Below are 20,528 nucleotides of genomic sequence, written 5' to 3'. Positions count from 1 at the left end.
TGTACAGTAACACCCCCATCCCATAAAAAATGTAAGTAAAATGAGAGGCAGATGGAAAGAAAGCAGCAAACAGAGAGAGAGAGAGAGTGGATAAAAGATCAAACTAAAAAGGAGCAAAATGTAGCTTTATCTGTAAATGACCATTCACCATACCCCTCCTCCAAACAGCAATCATATTTTTTTGTAGGGTTGCATGTGTACATAAGCAGCATAAGGAAAAGTAAAAACTGTACTTCTCTTTACTGGGTGTAAGGAGGTTTAAACTCCAGCAACCCCAGCTAACATGACCTGAGAGATGGTTATGGTCTCGAAACACATCCTTCATTCTTAAAACGTTTCTCTTGTAACATTCAAAGTGAAGCATATTATTTCAAACAGGGTTATGTTTGAAAGAATCAACAGCCTAACTTTGTGTTTTTCTTTACCACATTTACACTGTTAGGACTAACTAGCTCTACACTGCAGCACAAAAACAGTGCTGTCTATAGTTGTTTTCATGTGCCATCATGCATCTTTAGCCTCAGTCTTTTAGCAGGATATCATGTATGTAGCCATTAAGTCCATGTTCAAGACTCTTTTAAAGGAGTTTTGTTTTAAAGTGAGAAAGCCAGCAACATTAAAAAATACCCAGAGACCTTGTGTTTGACCTACTGTCATTTCAGCCAACAAAACTTGAAAGTTACTGCCTATACTTGATAGGCTTAGTTTTGTCTACCTCTGCCTGAAATTAAGGACCCATTAAATCTGCCACCATCTGCTCATGAACAGTCAACTGGTATTTGTTTAAGTGGTGTAAACAAAGCAAAAAGGAGCGGTCAGTCGAGAAAATCCATCTGGCCCAAAAGCACATGGTCATATAAGGAAGCATCACACACACATTGTGCAAATGAAGAGATACATATGCACATCTGTAACACATACACAGCAGCAGAATCCACTCCTTTACTCAAAGCTGCTGAGCAGATTAGTGTGCCACAGCTACAGACTACGCTGAGTCTCTTCATGCTTCATGCTGCTTCATGCTGCTTCATGCTGGTGTTGCTTGCCAGTGTGTGTATTAATATGTGTGTATGTGACTATGTTGTACACAGCTATTCAGGACTGTGCATGCAGTTTTATGTGTAGCAAATTGCATATGCCTCCACTGGGTGTCTAAATATAGCCAGCTGATGAAATATTAAAATGTGCCAATAGAGAATGCCGGTCACAAAGAAAAGCCACCAAATCTTTTTTTGTTTATTTGTTTGTGTGTATGTGTGAGAGAGAGAGAGAGAGAGAGAGAAGAGATAAGTGAGAAAATGCACAAGCAGACATCTTTATATTCAGTAGCACTCTACTTCTTTCCAGCTAATGCACTAATATACTCCTACCTCTTCCTATCTACACATACCTCACTTCCCTACCCTCACTCACTCACCTCAGATTAATCAGTGGAGCCTTCAGTGTTTGGCATCTGAGTGATCATGTATTTATGAGGCCTTTCACTTCCCTAATGACTCCACTACCCATATGAAACACACCTAAAGAAGGCTACTAAAACTGTGGAAAACATCCCTGACTTTGTAAACACACATTTGGGTTTGTGGGCAAGAGTGTATGTATGACTCCATCTGGAGTACAAATTTGTCCATTTCATTTTATGGTTTCATATACCTGTGTGTGTGTGTGTGTGTGTGTGTGTGTGTGTGTGTGTGTGTGTACACATGAGCCTATATTGGTCATTGAGGCTGTTACCTAGTAAACTCACCCAGCACCTTTAGCTTATTATAACTGCGATATGCAAATAATGCATGATTACCAGCTACACCGGCTACAGGAGCCATTTGCTGTATAGTTACTTTATTCACACTATATTCTCTTTATTTTCCTATGCATTTATCCAGAGTGGCTCCATTTACCATTAGCTACTGACTTTATGTGTCCCATGCAGACGATATTGACTGCAGGCAGACTATAATCTTTCTTTCACTCTTCTTTAGAAATCACACACAAACAAAGTTTCTGGTTCTTAGACTGCTGGCAACATCAGTAGAGATTAAAGGGATAGTTGGTGATGATGGAGAACAGCTCAAGAATTCCTTTGAGTACATATACTGAGTGCTAGGAATTTATATGTCTATTTACAGCTAATGTAATACAGTAAAGTTATTTTCCAGCACAGGGACAGTGCCAAAAAGGCAAACCAATGGAAAAGTGGCTACAGTACTGTAAATACAATGTTGCTGAATTCATGCATTACTGAAGCAAAATGCTGCTTTGGGACTTCATGTTTTAGGTAATAATAAGTAACCAAATTAAAAAAAAAGCCTGTTTCTGTAATTAAAGGTGTTGATGAGGAGCATCATTGTTATCATCACCAAAAGTGAATCAATCAATGGTGCATCAAAAATTTAACAGGATTAAGAGGGATTGGAAAGTTTTGGCTTTCATCTTCCTCAAACAAATCTGCATTGCAAAACCCAGGCATCCACACAATTTACAGTCTACAAAACACCTGTGAATGTCTTGTCACTGTGTTTTATGCATACATGATGTAACCTGTTTGTGCTAAATGCGATTGTCTATGCATATTTGCATGTTAATGCTAAATTCCATGTGCAAATCAAACAACTGTTCTATTACAAATAGTAATAGAATTGATGAGTTTAAAAATAAATATAAAGGTATGTGTCAATCAAGATATATGCAAGAACAGATTTAACATTGTGGGTGTGGTGTAAGAATGTTAACACTCTATTATAATTTTTTTAGTATATTACTTCTGTGGTGTAGAAGAGAATTATCTATGTAGAGATACTGCTTGCAAACCAATGATGGTAAGATGATGTCATGGGGTAGGACTGGATAAGTCTGACTTCTTCCTACTCCATTCAAGCATGTACTAGGTATAAGCAAATTGATAATGGATTAGCATTTGTTGGATATGTGTGTTGACATGTCGACTATCTTTACTTGCTTGAAAGAATAAATCAATCAATCAATAAAATTCCATGTGCAAATCAAACAACTGCAAGTATTTCAGAAACGTGAATGAAGCGGCTGGTAAAATTAGAAGCGAAACATTTGATCTCATTATGCTGCAGGTATATGCGTCAGTCTGCTCTGTGAACCTGTTTTTTTTATCTGTGTCATACAGTAGTCAGTCATAAATTACTGTACTTTTTTTTTTTTTGCCACAAAGCGGGATGTGAACATCTGTAGTTTCATGACATTATGAACCTAGAGAAAATAAATTACATCCATTTTCACAAATTGACTGCTCACATAAAAGTTAATGAGCTTGTATTGAGGCATCTTTTTAAAGCACTTGATTAGAAAAGGTTATATATTTAATGCTCCTGCAAGTCTGACTCACAAACTGAAAAGTTACCCTTGGCTAACCGATGGAGTTGATGGCTGACCAGCTGCTAGCTTCATAGTAGCTCACTGTATGACTGGCCAGCTGGATCTTTGGTGGATTTTGGATGGCAGCCTGAACATATAAGTGGAAGTGCGGTTCCGGTAATAAAAACAGCCTCAGCAGAAGGTGTTACACAGCAGTGTATCACTGATTCTCACACTTCAAATTTGACTGCAGTTGACAGATGATATTGCAAAGTGTAGATGATGTGTAATGAGCCAGGGACGAAGATTAAAAAAAAATGACAAACTTACCTACCCCCGAAAAAAACGTTGAGCTTTTAGTAGCTTTTTCTTAGTTCTTAGTGTCTAAAATGAGACAGACACGTGAATACTTGATGTATGTGTAATGTGTATGCTGTATTTAAGGTACAGATATCTAATTCTGCAATATCTTTTCCCTTCTGGATGGTCACTTTGTCATAAAGTTGACACCGCTGTCATTCACTGCTTGCTTGAGGCATTACAGACTTATTTGTTATACCTAACAGCAAAAATAATACAGCCCATCATTTCAAATGGCATTCTGCACACTTATCATTAAAAACATTGGAAAATTTGTCATTCAGATATACAGTCTTTTTTGGGACGTCATTAGACATTCCAGATGTTGTGCTGCTCACTTCCCCTAAAAGCATGTCAACACAGGAGCTTGTGTTTTACATGTGTTTTATGAACATGATGGTGACCTGAAGTGTATTTTTAGGTGTCAAGACATTTTTTTTTATTCATTTTACACACATAACTAGTGTAATGCCTGAACACATCCTGACAAAGCAGTGAAACTGCTGCTGCTCTGCTAAGATGGTGCTCACCTATGCTTGCTGTATAAACTCGTTGTAGGAAACATTGAACGGGGTCAAATGTATATTGTGTTTATCTGGTTGGGCTGTTATCAAGCTAGAATTGTGTGGCATAAGGGCCTAGTCACACCAGAATGTGGCATAGAGAAATTCTTTTTCACATTCTGGTGTAATAGATGGTGACTTGGTAACAGAGTGGCTATCCGCTTGGTTGCTAAGTGGATATGTTAATTAAGGCAGTGTATTTTGTAAAATTCATTCCTGTCTCACAACTCATAATGAATCATACTGCATTTCTTTTGCTGACCAGTGTATACTATAGCCATTTATACTGATCAACAATACAAACTTGTTAAAATAAGTTCCTTGTCAAGATTGGAATCCTTGTCAATCCTGGAAAAAACAAAGATGTCATTTTTGTGTACAGAATAAACTGATGTTACTGTTAATGAGTGACCTTTAGAGATGAGGGTAGACATATTTTTGAACCTAGAAACAGGCTAGGCTACGCTATGCTAAGCATTAGCTTAACAGAAAGCTCTGGCATTTCACCTAACATTTGAAAAGAAAGATTTAACATTTTGTCATTTACACTGGTCTATGAATAGATGCACAAAGGACAGCTTTAATACGTACATTTTTATTTCACTCAAGTGTGTGTAATATTCTAACACTAACACAAATAGTAGAGAATAATAAAGGGATGAATAGAGACACCGAGAGTGTTTTAAACAGAGGCCAGGAACATAGTGAAATTTAAGGGTCAGAGAACATGAGAGGAAAAAAATGGAAAGGCTGGAATAACATAGTGGGTAAAAAGCAAATAGGTGTCTTGAAAATAAGGACAAGAAATTCTATTTTATTTTGCTTTAGCTTCCTGTCGTCACTTTATTTTCTCTTCTTTTTCATTTTTAAGGTCTGTTACAAATCAAGACAGTTATAATTATTTTATTCACATTCATTCTTTCTCATAAAAAAGAAATACACTGTATAACGTGAGCTAGAAATAGCCTTCAAGACCACAAACAGTCAATCTTTACACAAAGACAGGCTGTTAGAGAAGCAAAAGTCATCTGAAAACAGTTACATAAATACAAGTAAGACAGAAGGGACAGCAAAGCTTAAGGTGGTTTTTGAAAATGATCAAACGTTTATCTCAAACACTGACATAACCTCAGCTGACATCTCTCCAGGTCCAAACCCAAATTCCTCTTGTCTCCCCTCTCATAGAAAATACAGAATTTATTAATTTATTTATATTAAAGGCTCTAGACATCAAACGCTTCTTCACTGACCTCTAATGACTTATTCATCTCCTCTTTTTCCTTTTCACATCAGGACAAGGACTCCTCTCCCAAAGCACTTTGCACCTCAACAGCCAGGATGCCTATGCAGCAGCTGGTTACCACAGTAACCATGGCCTTGCACTTGGGGAAACAGGCCGCAGTGGGCAGATCGGAGGGGCAGTGCACAGCTACAATCAGGTACACTCACACATTGATTAATCAGAGGGTTTATTTTTAATTGTTTCTTTTTTCTTCATTTTATCATTTCTAATCCCTGCCCATCTTCCTCCACCACTCTGCTTCTTCATCTGTTCTCTCTCTTCATATCATCTCTGTCTCCTGTCTCATTCTTTGTTCTCTTGATCTCCCCGTGCATTCTCTCACACACTTTTTATATATTATCTCTCCCATTTCTCCTCTTCTTCTTTCCTCTCTCCTCCCTCTCCATCGTCCCTCTCTACTTCTCACTTGGTGCGTGTTTCCCTCTTTAAACTTTGTCCACACTCTGTCCTCTGTAGGTGACATCCAGCCGTGCAGCTGCCCAGTTAACAGGGACAGACTCTCCCTCCCAGTCCCAGAGAGACTCATTTGCTCAACAGGCCCATGGTAGCGCCTTCCACATGCCCACTGAGGGTGGATCTGCACCTACTGGATCATCCGTGTATTACTCCTGTGCCACTTTGCCTGCACAGGTACAAATCCCTGAAGAGATTACTGTGATTCAGTTGCTGATAGATGTTTTCCCCACTCCTATCAGTAGTACACTGCTAGTGGAATCCTTAACACTGCTGTCACCATCTGAAACTAAAGAGTGTTAGTGTCACTTTTGGCCTTTTTTTTAATCCTATCACTTCTGTTATATTAAGGAAATACTACACTCAGCCTCTGTAGGCTTGGCTGAGCTTCTAAAAATATTGTAGTGTGTTCCTTTGTGAAGGACAACAGCTGTTGCATACTTGGAAAAAAACAAAAAATGCATTGCAAAAAATTGTAAGTGAAAACATTTTAGATATCAGCTTTCTACCTTGAAACCAGAGCATTTGTCTGCCAATGCAGTACAGACATTCGCCACAGGGTAGATTTCAGTAACTTTGGTGATCCTCTAATGTTTCCTCTAGCTGTGTTACTAGTCAGAATTTCTGATTTATCCAGTAATTGCCAAAGTTAAAAGTCATTGTCATTCATTTTACAGAAAGGCAATGATCTCAAACACACGACTAAGGCTACAAATGAGTTTTTAAAGCTAAAAGTTTTTGACAGGCCAAGTCAGTCACCCAATTGGAACTCAGCGGGGGATACCTTTTCTATGCTGAAGTGACACCAGAAACTGGTCATGTCTATGAATAGCAGAGTTCAAGCTGCCATTGGATGTAAAGGATATGCACCAAAGTACTAAACTTGACTACAAAACATTGGTGAGGAGTGGCACCTGCAGAATTATATTTTATGGTATGCACAAGAACCACCTACTGCAGCGTACTGCCACCACTGAAAAAAAAAAAATTTGTTAGGTATCCCATTATAATGAGAAACTTTTCTTGGTATAACGAGATACTTTCACATGTAAATGTGATGTTTTTATCTAATTACGACCTACTGTACTTTCTTGTTATGATATAGGATACTGGAGGGAGTGACAACAGCACACACATTGTCTTTGAGCAGCACCTCCTTAGCTCATTCAGTTCAGTAGGCTCTCTCTCATCAACACCTCCTATATCAGCTTTCCACACAGTGACCTGCGTTGCACTTAGGAGCTGTGCTCCAGCCGGTCCTTGAGAATCACTGATCTGCCGCTTAAATCCACATACAATAATTAGCCCACAAAATAACACATGGATGCAGCTCATGAGCCATGATGCATTAAAAATACCCTGCACAGTCAAATGTTGTGCAAAACTACTTTATCTCCACAGTGTTCTTTACATTTGGGGCAGATGTTTAGTGCTTTAGTACAAACACATGGCACTTCAGTGCTGTGGAAGCAAAAGTGTGCCCACTCTTCATCTAACAACATTACCACTATCATGGTAGCAATCGAAGAAAAGGCTGACCCTGCATATTTATTGCAGTTAGTACAATGGGATTATAAGATCTGCAAGTGGATCCTTGTATGGGGTCAGTCCACAGCGCATCCACAATGGAGCAAATCTGTATTCAATTCTGGCTCTTAGGTGATGATTTACCATTTTATTGCTTTTTTTTGCAGCGCTACAATGTGTTCACTTTTTCAGGTTCAGAGTTTTAGATTTTAAAAATACCATGTGAATTATGTCTTTGAACTCATTTGAAAAAAATTACCTGCATCATTCAGCTATATCAGAAATGATCAGCATCCTCACTTCTTGACCATGCTCGTCATCCAGATTAATGGCATATTTAAAACTGTACTTTAGGCTCTGTAAACACAAAATCTTGCAAATGTTTCAGTACTTCAACTTATTCCGTCATTTGGCACAAAATGAAAATACGAGTTTAGAATTCTGAAGAAACTTCATCTGGCAGCCCATTGCTTGCAGTCACATTCCAAGTTCATTTGGTTATAAAAGTTCAGTCTTCCCTTGTTTGGTGTGATAACTCCAAGCTTTCCATCGTGATGTTATCACAGAGTCTCTGCTCTCTGGTTTTCCAGCTCCGGGGGAGTTGTTAATCTCTCTATAAATAATGATAAGAATAAAAAGAGTGGATGAATATTTAAAGTGAGTGACATTACCCTTTAATGAAGTACAACTCTTCCATTACAGCGTGTCAGCTCCCCTCTGCAGGCGGTGGGATCCCCTACAAAGCTACAGCGCTTGGGATCAGCTTCCTCTGACATGCCCAGCTATGCCACGCTACAGAGGGTGTCCTCACCCAAACAGTCACCCAGCCGGCTCGCCAAATCCTACAGGTTGGTTAAATTTCAGTCTGGCTAACTGATTTAACAAGGCCTCATTGTTAGAAGCACATTAGCTAGGATTCAGCGCTCTTGCCGGTACACCCAGTCAGGAAACCTGTGTCCACAGAGGGTTTCATACACAACACACACACAGAGAAAGAAACAGGAAGGAGAGAGAACAGCCACTACAGAGACAAAACGCTGGAAAGGTGAGAAAATGAGTGACCGCAGTAAAATTTGGATGCATTTCAGTTCCATCAATGATACAAAGGCAGAGTGTAGAGTTTGCAAGGTTAAAATCTCATATCGAGCAGGCTCTACAAATAACCTGCACAGGCACATTAGAATTGTACATCCATCAGTGCAGTTGGAAGACAAGAGGCATGCAAGTGAACCTGCTTCTAATGAATGCGCCAGTTTGTCTACTGCAACTGTTGCTGCTGCTGCAGTGTCTACAGCGTCATCCAGTACACCACCACAACCACCTAGACTTACAACCCAGAGCTCTATGAGACAGTTTGTGCAAAAGGCTGTGACCCCAGTAAAACTGAACACAAGTGATGAGGAATTGACTAAAATGATTGCATGTGATTTCCAACCATTTTCAGTCGTGGATGACAAAGAAGCTTACTCATGCTCTCAATTCAATGTATGTACTGTAATTCCAAGCAGGAAAATGCTCTCCCACAAAATTATCCCAAGCCTATATGACAGAGAATGTGCTTCACTTCAAGAGTCTTGCACACACAATTAACCTGTTTGTAAGAGATGCTCTGAAGGTGATGATGCCCACTGTGGACAAAGTGAAGGCGATAGTGGAATTCTTCCACAGGAGCACAACGGCCACAGAGAGGTTCAAATCTAACCAATGACAGATGGGCATGCCTGAGCTGAGGCTCAAACAGGGCTGTATTACAAGGTGGAACTCAACCTTTCATATGCTAAAATATACTGGTGCCTACATTTCCACTAATGCAGCTTGATAGAATATTTTTATTACACCCAGCTGCCTGTTAAATTCAATATCTTTCAACCTCCACATCGCTAGTTTGTGACATAGATTTCCTCTTATAAATTTGCTATTTCCTAACCTAAGCTCAGCTCACCTTGATGACATCATCACATCAGGACAAAGCTCCTCCAGAGACACAGATGACATTGTACAACTTTTTTTGCAGGCTGAGCAATACTGCTCAAAGCATGGATGGACTTTGAAGTGTAAAACTGGAAATTCTCTTAAATGCCTACAGCAGTTTTAAATGGGGCTATGACATTGTAGACAAGAAACAATAGTCAGACAGAAATTCTGACAGTTAAATTTCCCCCTTCTGCAGCACCTCATCGCCAATTAACATGGTAGCATCAGGTGCTGCTGGCTCCTCCTCCCCTCTTCCTATGGCAGCCTCCCCAGGGGGAAACCACACCTTGTCGCCAATCCACCAGCTTAGTTCAGCAGTGGGAAGCTATGCCACCCTGTCACCCACCAAGCGCATGCTGCATCACATCGGAGCAGACAGCTACAAGATTTCCCACGAGCTGTACGCCAACGCAACCCTGCAAAGGCCTGGTAGCCTGGCAGGTAGAGGTCAAGACAATTTTATTAATACTTTCTATGTGTCCGTTTGTGAAATTCCATCATGTCACATTAAATTTCTGTGGTCTAAAGCAGATACTGTTGATTGTCCATTCTAGTCAGGGGTTTCATTTGTGGAAAAATAATTAATTGATTAAACTGATTAATAGATTTGTTTGTTTCGTTGCTTGTTCTTATACTAGAACAAAACATTCACCTGACATAGAATAGCATGGCAGGTATATCTAACCTCAGTTGCAGATGTTATTTAGTGCCCGTTGTTATTAACTGTGTTATTTCTTAGTATAACCTCAATTTCTGTCTGTTCCCTTTTCTTTCATTTTTAATGCCATTTGTTCTATGAGACAATGAATTATGGGTTTTCTTCAGGGCCTAACACGGTATTTCTGAAGCAGTTCCATTATGTTATTTTATGATAGTCAAAGGTCATATGAACCCACTCTCTATTTATGTGTGATTACTATTCATCAGCATGTGCACAAGAATACAAAAGAAAAACCATATTAACAAATATTTGATTAAATTGGCTTGAGGTTTTATCTAAAATGTATTAGACTGCAAATGTACTCATGAACAATTCATAAATGAGATTCACTGTCTCCACTGAGGAACTCTACTTAAGATGGGCCAAGGTTTGACTTTGTTAGGGCTTTACAAAAGGTGGATTTGTCATTTTGAAGATTCATGTTTTGAAGTTTAAAGACAGCATAAAATGAAAGCATTTCCATTCCTCTGTTGTATGATGTAGTGTGAAGGCAATACTGAATTCAGTGATCTAATTTGTATTTGTCATGTTTCTCCCACTTAATGTTCACATTGATATTCCCAAAGAATATTATTTCACCTCCATCCATCTGTCACTAGACAGCCTCTAACTACCACTGCCCCTGTGCTCTCCAGGCTCCAGAGGTTCCTACAGCAGCCAGCATAGTCATCTGGGTTCTGAGCTCCGACCCCTGCAGTCTCCTGAACACCACATCGACCCCATTTATGAAGACAGAGTCTATACCAAACCCAACCTTAGAGGGCAAGGTAAGCACACATGGGGATAAGGAGACTGAGGAAAATAAATACATGAGATGGAAGGTTATTTGTTTAAGGTGTTAAAGTGATATCTACAAATACAGACTGTCAATCTGAATCACAAAACACAAGAAGAATAGAAAGCAGGTTTCACAGAAGGAGTATGAGAAGAAGGTAAACATCTGATAGGCAGTAGCATCCAAGAGGTGCACTTTTGTTTTTTACAGTGGCAACAAATTTGCAACTATGGTATTTAGGTGATATCGAAGAACATGAGAAAGGAGGATGAATAGTGGTAGAGGAACAGGATACACTAAGGGAGTGAACAGAAGAAGATGTACCAAAAGTTGTTTGTATTAGCTTTATCAGTGGATGATAAGTAATTCACCAGTGATTCTTTCTGCAGTCCTGACTGACCACTGGAGTCTGTTCCTGTCCTGTTTGGTGCTGAACCAAACCAGACAGTGATGGAGGTGCAGAGAACAGACTCAATGATTCCTCTTTAGAACTGAGGGGCACCTGTGCTGATTGTCTGGGTGCTGGATGTGGTTTTCTCCAACCTGATGGGGATCAAAGCAATATTGAAATTACAGAGAGGCAGAACAGAAAAAGACAGTCTGGTCCCAATTAAAAACTGTGTTTTTAATGGTGTGGTGATATTAAGGGAACTGATGCAGAAAATGGATTGATGGATGGATGTATATACATAAGAAACTTCCTCTTTCCATTTTATAGTGCTATTTACTAGATCAGGCAGGCAAACCCATTTGGGGTCTGAATGGCAGTTTGTTTCTCAGTCACAGTCTGTTAACTAATTAGTTCCAAGGTTGAAAATGAAAATTAATCTCAATTATTCCCATGGGCATTAGCTTGGGTGCTTTGAAATCAGAGCAAATCAACCATGTCCTAAAATGTTGTTGACGCACTGCTGGTGCTTTGGTCGCCTGAACAATAAGCTTCACTGTACAGAGAAATACACATACAGAGAAAAATGAGAAAAAAAATCCCATTCTTATACCACTAAAGAGATTTGATCACAATGAAATGTTATAGGGATTTTAATGGGTTTTTCCTTATGTGATTCGAGGGTCTAAGGGTGTTACGTGTTGTAAAGCCCCTTGAGGCAAATTTGTGATTTGTGATACTGGGTTTTATAAACCAAATTTAATTTGACTTCACCTGATTTGATAGAGTTGAATTTATTTTGTAATGCTGGCTCCTCATACACATTAACAGGTTACTTGGATGAGTAAAATAACAATAACAGTAATCATCTCCAGTCTTTTGTCTGTGAATGTAAGTCACGACAGCAGGAAAAACCCATTGTGACTGTCAAGTCTTTTTTCCCACATTGGCTTTGACCTGCTTTTTAAATTTTTTCCCTTTTTTCCTTTCTTTTTCTTTTATGTAGCACAAAGTAGCTGTTGCAGTATGGCAAGATTTCAAGGTCAATTCAAATAGATTCAAGCTGATGAACAGAACTAGAAACAAGCAGTCAACACTTCACACCCCTCTTCACATCACAGATGAATTTTCTCAGGCCTAGTCAAGGTCCTTGCAGTTCTCTAGTCTTTCTCTCTTGCTATCTCTCACAGTAACACACCCACACATTAGCATTAGCTGGTGTAAAGCTTGATTTATGGTTCTGCAATTAATCTATGCAGAACCTACACTGTAGGCTATGTAAGTGGCCTATGCCATTGTGAGCATTTATACTTGTGCACTGATGTGCCTGTGTCGCCCTGCAATTAGAAACCCTGCCACAATGTGCAGTTACATTTCTAGAGAGATCCACGTCAGGCTACGTTGTAAGCAGGAGGCTACAGTGTACCTACGGTGTGGATTCAATGCAGAATCATAAATTAAGCTTTACTATACATCATACCTGAATAGTTGCTCAACCAAATTCTTTTCTCTGTATGAGACTGGCATGAGGTTTTGAAAGGTTTATGATGTTCTGAGGTCTTAATGCTGGATTACATGTTCAGGCACACTCTTAGGGGCCCTAGGTTCACCATGTGGAAATTACTTTGTAGTAAATTAATGTAACAGCAAAATTACAAATTAAATGGGAATATAGATTTTATTTAAAAAATTGACATTTTGGGAAATACACTTATTTGCATTTTCCTAGAGTTAGGTGAGAAGATTATACAGCTCACATGGAAGAGATTAGTTAAGTTTATCATAAAAAACTGGAAACAGGGAGAGTAGCTAGCCTAATTCTATCCAAAGTATAAAAATATACCTAATGTATAATATCAGTATGACATAAACAAAATGGCTAATGGCTTTACTTGGATTTACATAGTGTTGCTATTTCTTGGTGAATTACAGCTGGACCGAGACCCTAAAGCACTGGCCTGTTTTTACCGTGCTCATTTATTAGAAAATCCAATAAGTGCTCCAACCTACATGACCCATAGGGATGTCTCATTTAATAGTGCTCCTGTAATCATGAGAGGAATTGCAACTAATTCCTGCCAACATTAACAACACTGCCAAGCTTTATGGACCTTTGTCATCATGGAAATAGGCACAAACACAATCAAGGCTAGCTAGCAGCAAGCTACTGGTAATCCATTGTCTTGGGAACTGTCATAAAACCGTCATGGTTTCATTACGTCTTGCCACACAAACTACTTGGTTAGGTTTAGGTACGAAAAGTACTTGGCTATGTTTAGGGAAAATGAAACTACTTAGTCAATTTTAGTAATAAAACCACATTGTTATGTTGAGGAATAAAAACTCATGAAAAACACAAGCCACATACTGAAATCGAACTCAGCTCTGCTGCTCTGCTGAGGGAAAGTCCTATGCTTTGCTTACTAGCTATCTACCCCAAACTCCTCCTATTATACACTTTGTTCCTCTATTTACATAATCCTTTCCTCATATCATAATCAAACTATAACACATAACATTTCATTGTAATAACCTGCTGGCACAAACAACATATACTTTCATATTTTACAGGAGGACAGTCTCAGAAAACTGATCACTGCAAAATTATAAATACACAATCTAAAAGAACAGAATACTAAATATACTAAATATTTTCTGCCAATTATGTGTGCAAAATGTGTGAAAAAACCTTTTCATTGTTTGCACCCAGTGGAGAACTTGGAATGAATGGGATGCCATCTCAGATCACAGTATTCTGTTTTCCTTATTACATCCATGGTCTGTGCACAACATCTTCCTGGGGTCTGTTGTCCCCACTACTGCAGGTTGTCAGTCAAGCAGCAGAGACTCCTGATTGTAGGTCCAAATAAAGGCAGTTTTACCTCATTTTGAGGTGAAACGTTTATACTGTGCTCCCATAATACATTACAAACCTGGGCACAGAATGGTATTTCCAAATGGGGCTTTGGGCAAAGCTCCCATGGGTGGTTTACTTTCTCCATAATGGGCACTTGAACATAACTGGACACATACACAGTCACCAAGGTTGGAATAAATGAGAAGAGGGGAGGGGGGCCTACAGTTTATTTTTTTGCCCTGGTGCACCTGGGTTTAACTGACCCTGCTGTATAGGGGACATTTCATAAATGTTATCTTAAAGACACTGCAAGTGCAGTGCAAGGGGTGCACTGCAAGTTTTATGTGTGACCTATGAAGTTTACTGTGCTTAACGGTGTCTTTTATTGGTGCTTGTCTGCTTAATTTGATTGTGTCTGTGATGTTTCATCTAAATGACATTTTTTAGCTATTTGGTGAAACTGCTCCAGTTAAGTTGTAAGTTGTCACTGCAGTTAGTTATACTTATTTTATTTATTTATTTGCTTCTTCCCTTTCTACTCTTTTCTTCTTCTGTGCTGTTTTTCTTTGTAATTGTGTGTATATATTTAAAACTGTGCTCCCCTGTGTTGTGTGGTAATTTCTGTGTCCACCATTCCCTGCCCCTCCGTGACTACATCAAATCCAGTAGTGAGCCAACTGTACCAAGAGGTCCTCAACCATCTACTTTGTCCCTACGCTCTTGTTCCTGCTTTAGCCCCACCCTCCCCTGGTGTCGACCCAATCCCCTTGCAGCGAACAGGAAGCCAGAGCACTGCCGGCACCTTTCAGAGAGGCAGCTTTGCCACAGGAAGTGGGGCGGCTGACTATGCTAATCCGTACCGTACTCTGCAGTTCTGCCCATCCACCGAGTCACCTTACAGCAAGTCAGGCCCTGCCCTCCCCCCTGAGGCTGCCCTGGGCCGATCTCCATCTGTGGACAGCATCCAGAAGGACCCAAGGTGAGGAAAAAAAGGACATATTGTTTCTTGTATCCACCTCTGGTTTGTTGATTAAGCCCTTTGTTCCACTGTCTTTCCACTTTCAGTGAACTTACTGAGGGCCAGATTCACCTAATAATACATACATGAGTGTCTCAATATCAGTAGCCTGGAGAACATCAAGCCTTAACAGTGAAAACGTTTGTAGCACTTTGTAGCACCTCAACAGATAACTGACTGTCAGGATTTGACATGCCCGTGTAGTAAAAGGCTGGCTGAATCTGGGCTTTAGTATGAGGCACACATCATGCCACATCTTTCACTGTCCTCTCTAGTTTGCCTGGTGCTGGGGCTTGTTCACACTGTCGTATGAATGCTTGCACACACACCTCCAGGTCCAATTTAAAAGTTTGTTGTCCCTATTAGGAGTGGAGTGCCTCTCTGTCAGTGATAATCAGTTGCATTCTGTGCAGTAGGTAGACAGAATTAATGTGAAAAGCCTGCATGAAGTCTGCTTTTAAAACCAAGAGAGCTCTGTGTATGAGTGTGGGTGTGTGAGAGAGAAACAATGACAGACAGATAAAAGAGTAAGACGAAGACACATACATACACAGTATGATAGCTGTTTTTATCATTCTTTTGTCCTAGTTAAAATCAGGTTTGTATTTCTGTTCCAGTTGTGCCTCAGATTTTTCTGCCTCCTCCTTCTGACTAATGACTGCACAGACTAGCTGTCAAAGGCAGAAGCAGCCTAATTAAAAGTGAAATGTCTCTGTGACATTTCAGTTCAGGTTTAAACAGGTGATATTTATTTTTTCACAAATTTCATATTTCTAATGAGGAAGCCACTTTGTGCTGAATGGCTTTCTTATTTTGTGACATTTGTAAACACAAGCATATCTTTCTGTGTGTTTAGCATAGTTGACTCTGGTTGTTGTCATTGCACTTTCCTCTACCCATTGTCCAAGTGTTTATTTCTCTGGGCACATTGCACTCACATTGTCTGTTTGTTCACTCTTTAGCTCACTGTACTGTAGCTTCCAGCATTCCACACATCCACACTGCTACATTTGAAAGACTGACTTGTGATGCATGGCATTTTGCTTTACATACACAACATGCAGAGTCAGTGCTAGCACCGTCTAAATGAGACGATTCTATTTGAGTTGCTTGTTGTCCACACTGTGTTAAAGGGAGGGTCCCCCAACATTATAATCATACAGGAACACTGATTCTGTAGTTGTCCAGTTTTACAGGTTACAAACATATTACACTGCTGCTGTTCTACAACACCAAATCAGAAAAGGTTGGGACCATATGTAAAATCAAAATTAAAAGTGAAAATAGTGATATGTAAATCATTTATGTCCTGTAATACATTGAAAACAATACAGCAGCACATTATTTGATGTGATACCTCATTAATTTTTGCTCTGCACATCGATCATCAAACATCCTTTTTTGGGTGACAAAGCTAGCCACATTCTGTCTTGCCTTCAAATGAATGTGCATAGTTGTTGTCGATTTATGATATGCTAACTTAACCTGGCAGAGTTTGCGCTGCATCTTTTTATTTATTTTCTCAAAGAGGTTCCACACTGAACCTTTTGATGGCTGTAGTCTCTGCATGTTTCTGCTGTTTGTATTTGGCGCTGTAGTAAAGTGATATGCTGGCCTCGTTACTGCGTTATTTCCAGATACCTGTAAAAGCAAGGGAAAACAGTGGCGCTTTGTTTTTAAAAACAAAATCATAGTCGCATGAAATAATAAGTTTTTTAAATGTAATTACTATTCAAATACTTGAAAATCATGTGCCCATCCCTAGTATGGAGATAGTTTGTGTCCTATTAAATCTAACCCACAAATATTATGATTAGCAGCTTGTCATTTCCTCACCATTTAGCCTCTTACTTTTTTGAGATAAAGTTAGTCATCTTCAGTCACTAAAAAATGTAAATAAATTGCACATGGATAATATTATCATCTATGTTAGCAATCAGCATTTATTTTTATTAACAGAACCTAGGGCAAATCTTTGTTTTTTAAGTCGTGTTGTATTTGATCTATATGATTAAAAACTGCACTATGCACTAACCAGTAGTTAAATGTCCAGTTTGGTGTTTCTTTTATCCTAAGACCCTCTCTTTACCTGACATACCCCCCATTTCCACACCACCTCCTCTAAGTGCATGTCCTTCACCCTGCCCACCTCCTCCACCATTGCCTGATAACCAAGTGTTGAGAGAGAAAGATGAGTTTAGTGGCTACGTATTGATTTCTATTTACTAATCATCACTATTATGACAGTTACTGAATAATTTGTTGCCAGACAAGCCAACAAATACCTTTCTCTTGTTTCTCTCTGCCTGTCCCCCTTCGATAGGTACGACCCAGAATTCCTTGTGTGGAATCAAAATCAAGCCGAGCAAAGAATGACAAAGTAATCCAGCTATTTATTTTTACGTATTTACATTCTGTCTATCAATCTTACCTTTGTCTCATTCACTGAATCTCTCCATCTTCTCTATATGACACCAGTATCAGACACAGATGTTAATGTTAATGGCAGCATGACAGCATTTCACATTTCACATTTGTATTGTCACTCATTTATGCATAGTGCTGTAATGAACAAGACTCACCATAATTTTAGCCTTGTATAGATTCTGAATTTGATATCAGATGAGGATACTGGCTTTCAAAAGCACTTGACATATAAATAATCATCAGAATGAAATCCTTTGTGACCCCAAAACACTCAGAAATAAATGATTACTTTTTTATTTTTGCAATTTGTATTAATATGACTTACAAGAAACTTTTGCTTTTTAGATTATAAATATTCCTCATTCTTTCCTTGGGCTTTCCATCTATCCATCCATCCTGCCATACATTTATCTGCCTGTGGATTTTTTGGTCAGTGGTCTCCATCGTCTGTCTGTCCTGGTGATTTCTGAATGTCCCTCATTTTGAATCTGTGTATCTCGCCCAGTGTGATTTTTGATTTAGCAGTACTGATCCTTTTGTCTAACTCTCCACCAGGAAGCAAATAAGTGAATTAATGAAAGTACTGAGCTTTGGCTTCAATTGAGTATATAAAGGATTATAAATACAGTGTACTGCTGACACTAATCTTAGATTCATTCCAACATTTAAACACAAAAAACTGCCTGGTTAAATTAACTTTATTAGTACACCACCATACTGTATGGCTCTTGACAATGATACAATAGGTTTAGCTTAACTTTACAGAAGTGTCTGAGTGCTGGGCTGTATATTTTTATGGTTTATTGCAGCTGTTGTTGCCACTTGTTAAATTTTAAGTGGGATTAGGGATGCATTTAGTCCATAAATTGTTACTGTTTGTAAGAACCTGTGATGTGAGTTAGCTACCAAAACACACAACATTAGCTAACAATACTGGCAGAAACGTTAGCTCATAACACTGGCAAAGACCCTAACCCTAACACCTAGCAAACGGCAGCTAACCAAACATACTAACAATACTGGCAGTTCACTTCAGTTCAATTCATTTTTATTTATATAGTCCCAAATCACAACAAAAATCACCCCAAGGCACATTGCATAGACAGGTCAAGACCTCACAGTATTTTAGAGAAAAACCGAAGAAGAAACCTCTGACAGACCCTGACTCTTGGTGGGCGGCCTCCTGCCTCAGCAGGTTGGGGTGGGTGGATAGAGGAGAAAGAAAAGAAAAGAAAAGCAACAAGACACAACAAACAATCAAACACTGGGCAGGTTGAGGTGGCCGGTGACCACTCATCAGAAACGTAGAGCTCCAGAGCCGGGGATACCTGTAGAAAGGTACAGGGAGAGAAAAAGGACACATTCTCTAAATTAACACTCAAATGTGTCTGATGAAATGAATGAATGGTTATTAAATAAATAAAATCACTTGTTGTCCTGACACTGTCTGCATCAGCACAGATAACTGAAGAGGTGTGAGGTCATCCCAACCATCTGCAGCTGGTGTCACGATGATACCTTTACCCTGCACAAACAAATAGAATTTTGCTGATTTGTCAAGCCACACACTGGCACAATCTGGCAAATCGAGACACGTTACTGTGGAGACAGCCTCTTCTACTCCTTCAGGTTGCCAGTAATTTATGGAAACTTTCCCAGTAACACGAAAAAAGATTTGTGCTAGACAGGATCTGACCCGATCATAACAGTGCCTCATTTTGTTTCATGCTCCCAGGCACATTGAGAGTTGCTGATCCATATTCAGTCATGGGGTGGGATAGACTGTGTGCGTGTGTGTTAGTGTGTGTGTGGTTCTCAGCTGTGCTTGACATTTCCTAACCTTTCGTTCAGCTCTCCCAGCCTGAGCCAGTCAGCCATGCCATCACACCTCACATGCACACATTGCCTGGATGACACAAACATAACAGACACACACACTTCTCTTTGTTTTCTCTATAATTTCTTCTGTTTTTCTAGCTGCCTGAGTCTTTCCTTAAGTTTCTTATCCCTTTCTTTCCCATCTACTCATTCCCCTTCTCACTCATTTCATCCCACTTGAAGGTCAATTTGAAATGCCTGTTCATCAGATACCATAATACATTCCTTTACTGCAAATTGCAGCAGCGACCTTTAAAATGTTTGTGATCATTCAAGAATGCAAAACAGCACCATGCTGAAAGACCTATGGTGCCATCTAGTTCAATCAAAACAAACAAACAAACAAACAAAATATGAAAACTTGCATTAAAGGTTAAGTGTTAATACATTTGTTTTGCAAAATTCAGTTTTCCTAGGACAGTATGCCCAATTAAATTGCTACAAAAGTGGGAAAAAATATGTATTTTGATCTCATACAATATATTAATGAAACTACCAGAATTTAACTGTAATTTTCACTCTGGACTATTGCTGCCCATGCCCGATTGCTTAGATTCAAGCAGTAATAGCATTAAAAAGTTTCCACCCAGGCAGCACGGTGGTGCGGTGGTTACTGCTGTTGCCACAGCACAAAGGTTCCAGGTTCAAGCCCCGGGGCCTTTCTGTGCGGGGTTTTCATGTTCCCCCCGTGCTTGTGTGGGTTCCCTCTGGTTGCTCTGGCTTTCTCCCACAGTCCAAAGACATGCTGCATAGGTTGATTGGTGTCTCTAAAATTGCCTGTGTGAGTGGTTGTTTGTCTGTGTGTTAGCCCTCCGATGGACTGGTGACCTGTCCAGGGTGTTCTCGCCTGCAGCTGGCTGGGATTGGCTCCCTGACCCCATTTGTGACTAAATGGTTTAGAAAATGGGCGGAAGTTTCCACCCACCCAGAATATCAGAACTTTATTCTAAAAATGCAGAC

At 39.5% G+C, this 20,528-nt stretch overlaps 1 protein-coding gene across 8 annotated transcripts in view; it reads left to right on the top strand.

Moving 5' to 3' along the window:
* ctnnd2b (catenin (cadherin-associated protein), delta 2b) overlaps positions 1-20,528 on the top strand; it is a 231,061-nt gene that overhangs the window by 107,613 nt on the left and 102,920 nt on the right. For 4 of the 8 annotated variants that reach the window (XM_020604509.1, XM_020604507.1, XM_020604512.1 and 1 more), the window contains 7 exons: positions 5,541-5,686; positions 6,007-6,180; positions 8,233-8,378; positions 9,701-9,951; positions 10,861-10,992; positions 14,981-15,224; positions 17,587-17,643. In XM_020604509.1, the coding sequence (XP_020460165.1) occupies positions 5,541-5,686; positions 6,007-6,180; positions 8,233-8,378; positions 9,701-9,951; positions 10,861-10,992; positions 14,981-15,224; positions 17,587-17,643 (1,150 nt within the window). The remainder of the gene's footprint in view (positions 1-5,540; positions 5,687-6,006; positions 6,181-8,232; positions 8,379-9,700; positions 9,952-10,860; positions 10,993-14,980; positions 15,225-17,586; positions 17,644-20,528) is intronic. The other 4 variants (XM_020604511.1, XM_020604510.1, XM_020604508.1 and 1 more) reach the window with 3 other exon arrangements.

This window comes from Monopterus albus, unplaced genomic scaffold (assembly GCF_001952655.1).
Source record: "Monopterus albus unplaced genomic scaffold, M_albus_1.0 scaffold66.1, whole genome shotgun sequence".
Lineage (NCBI taxonomy): Eukaryota > Metazoa > Chordata > Actinopteri > Synbranchiformes > Synbranchidae > Monopterus > Monopterus albus.
This window is presented reverse-complemented; position numbering and strand designations above follow the sequence as displayed.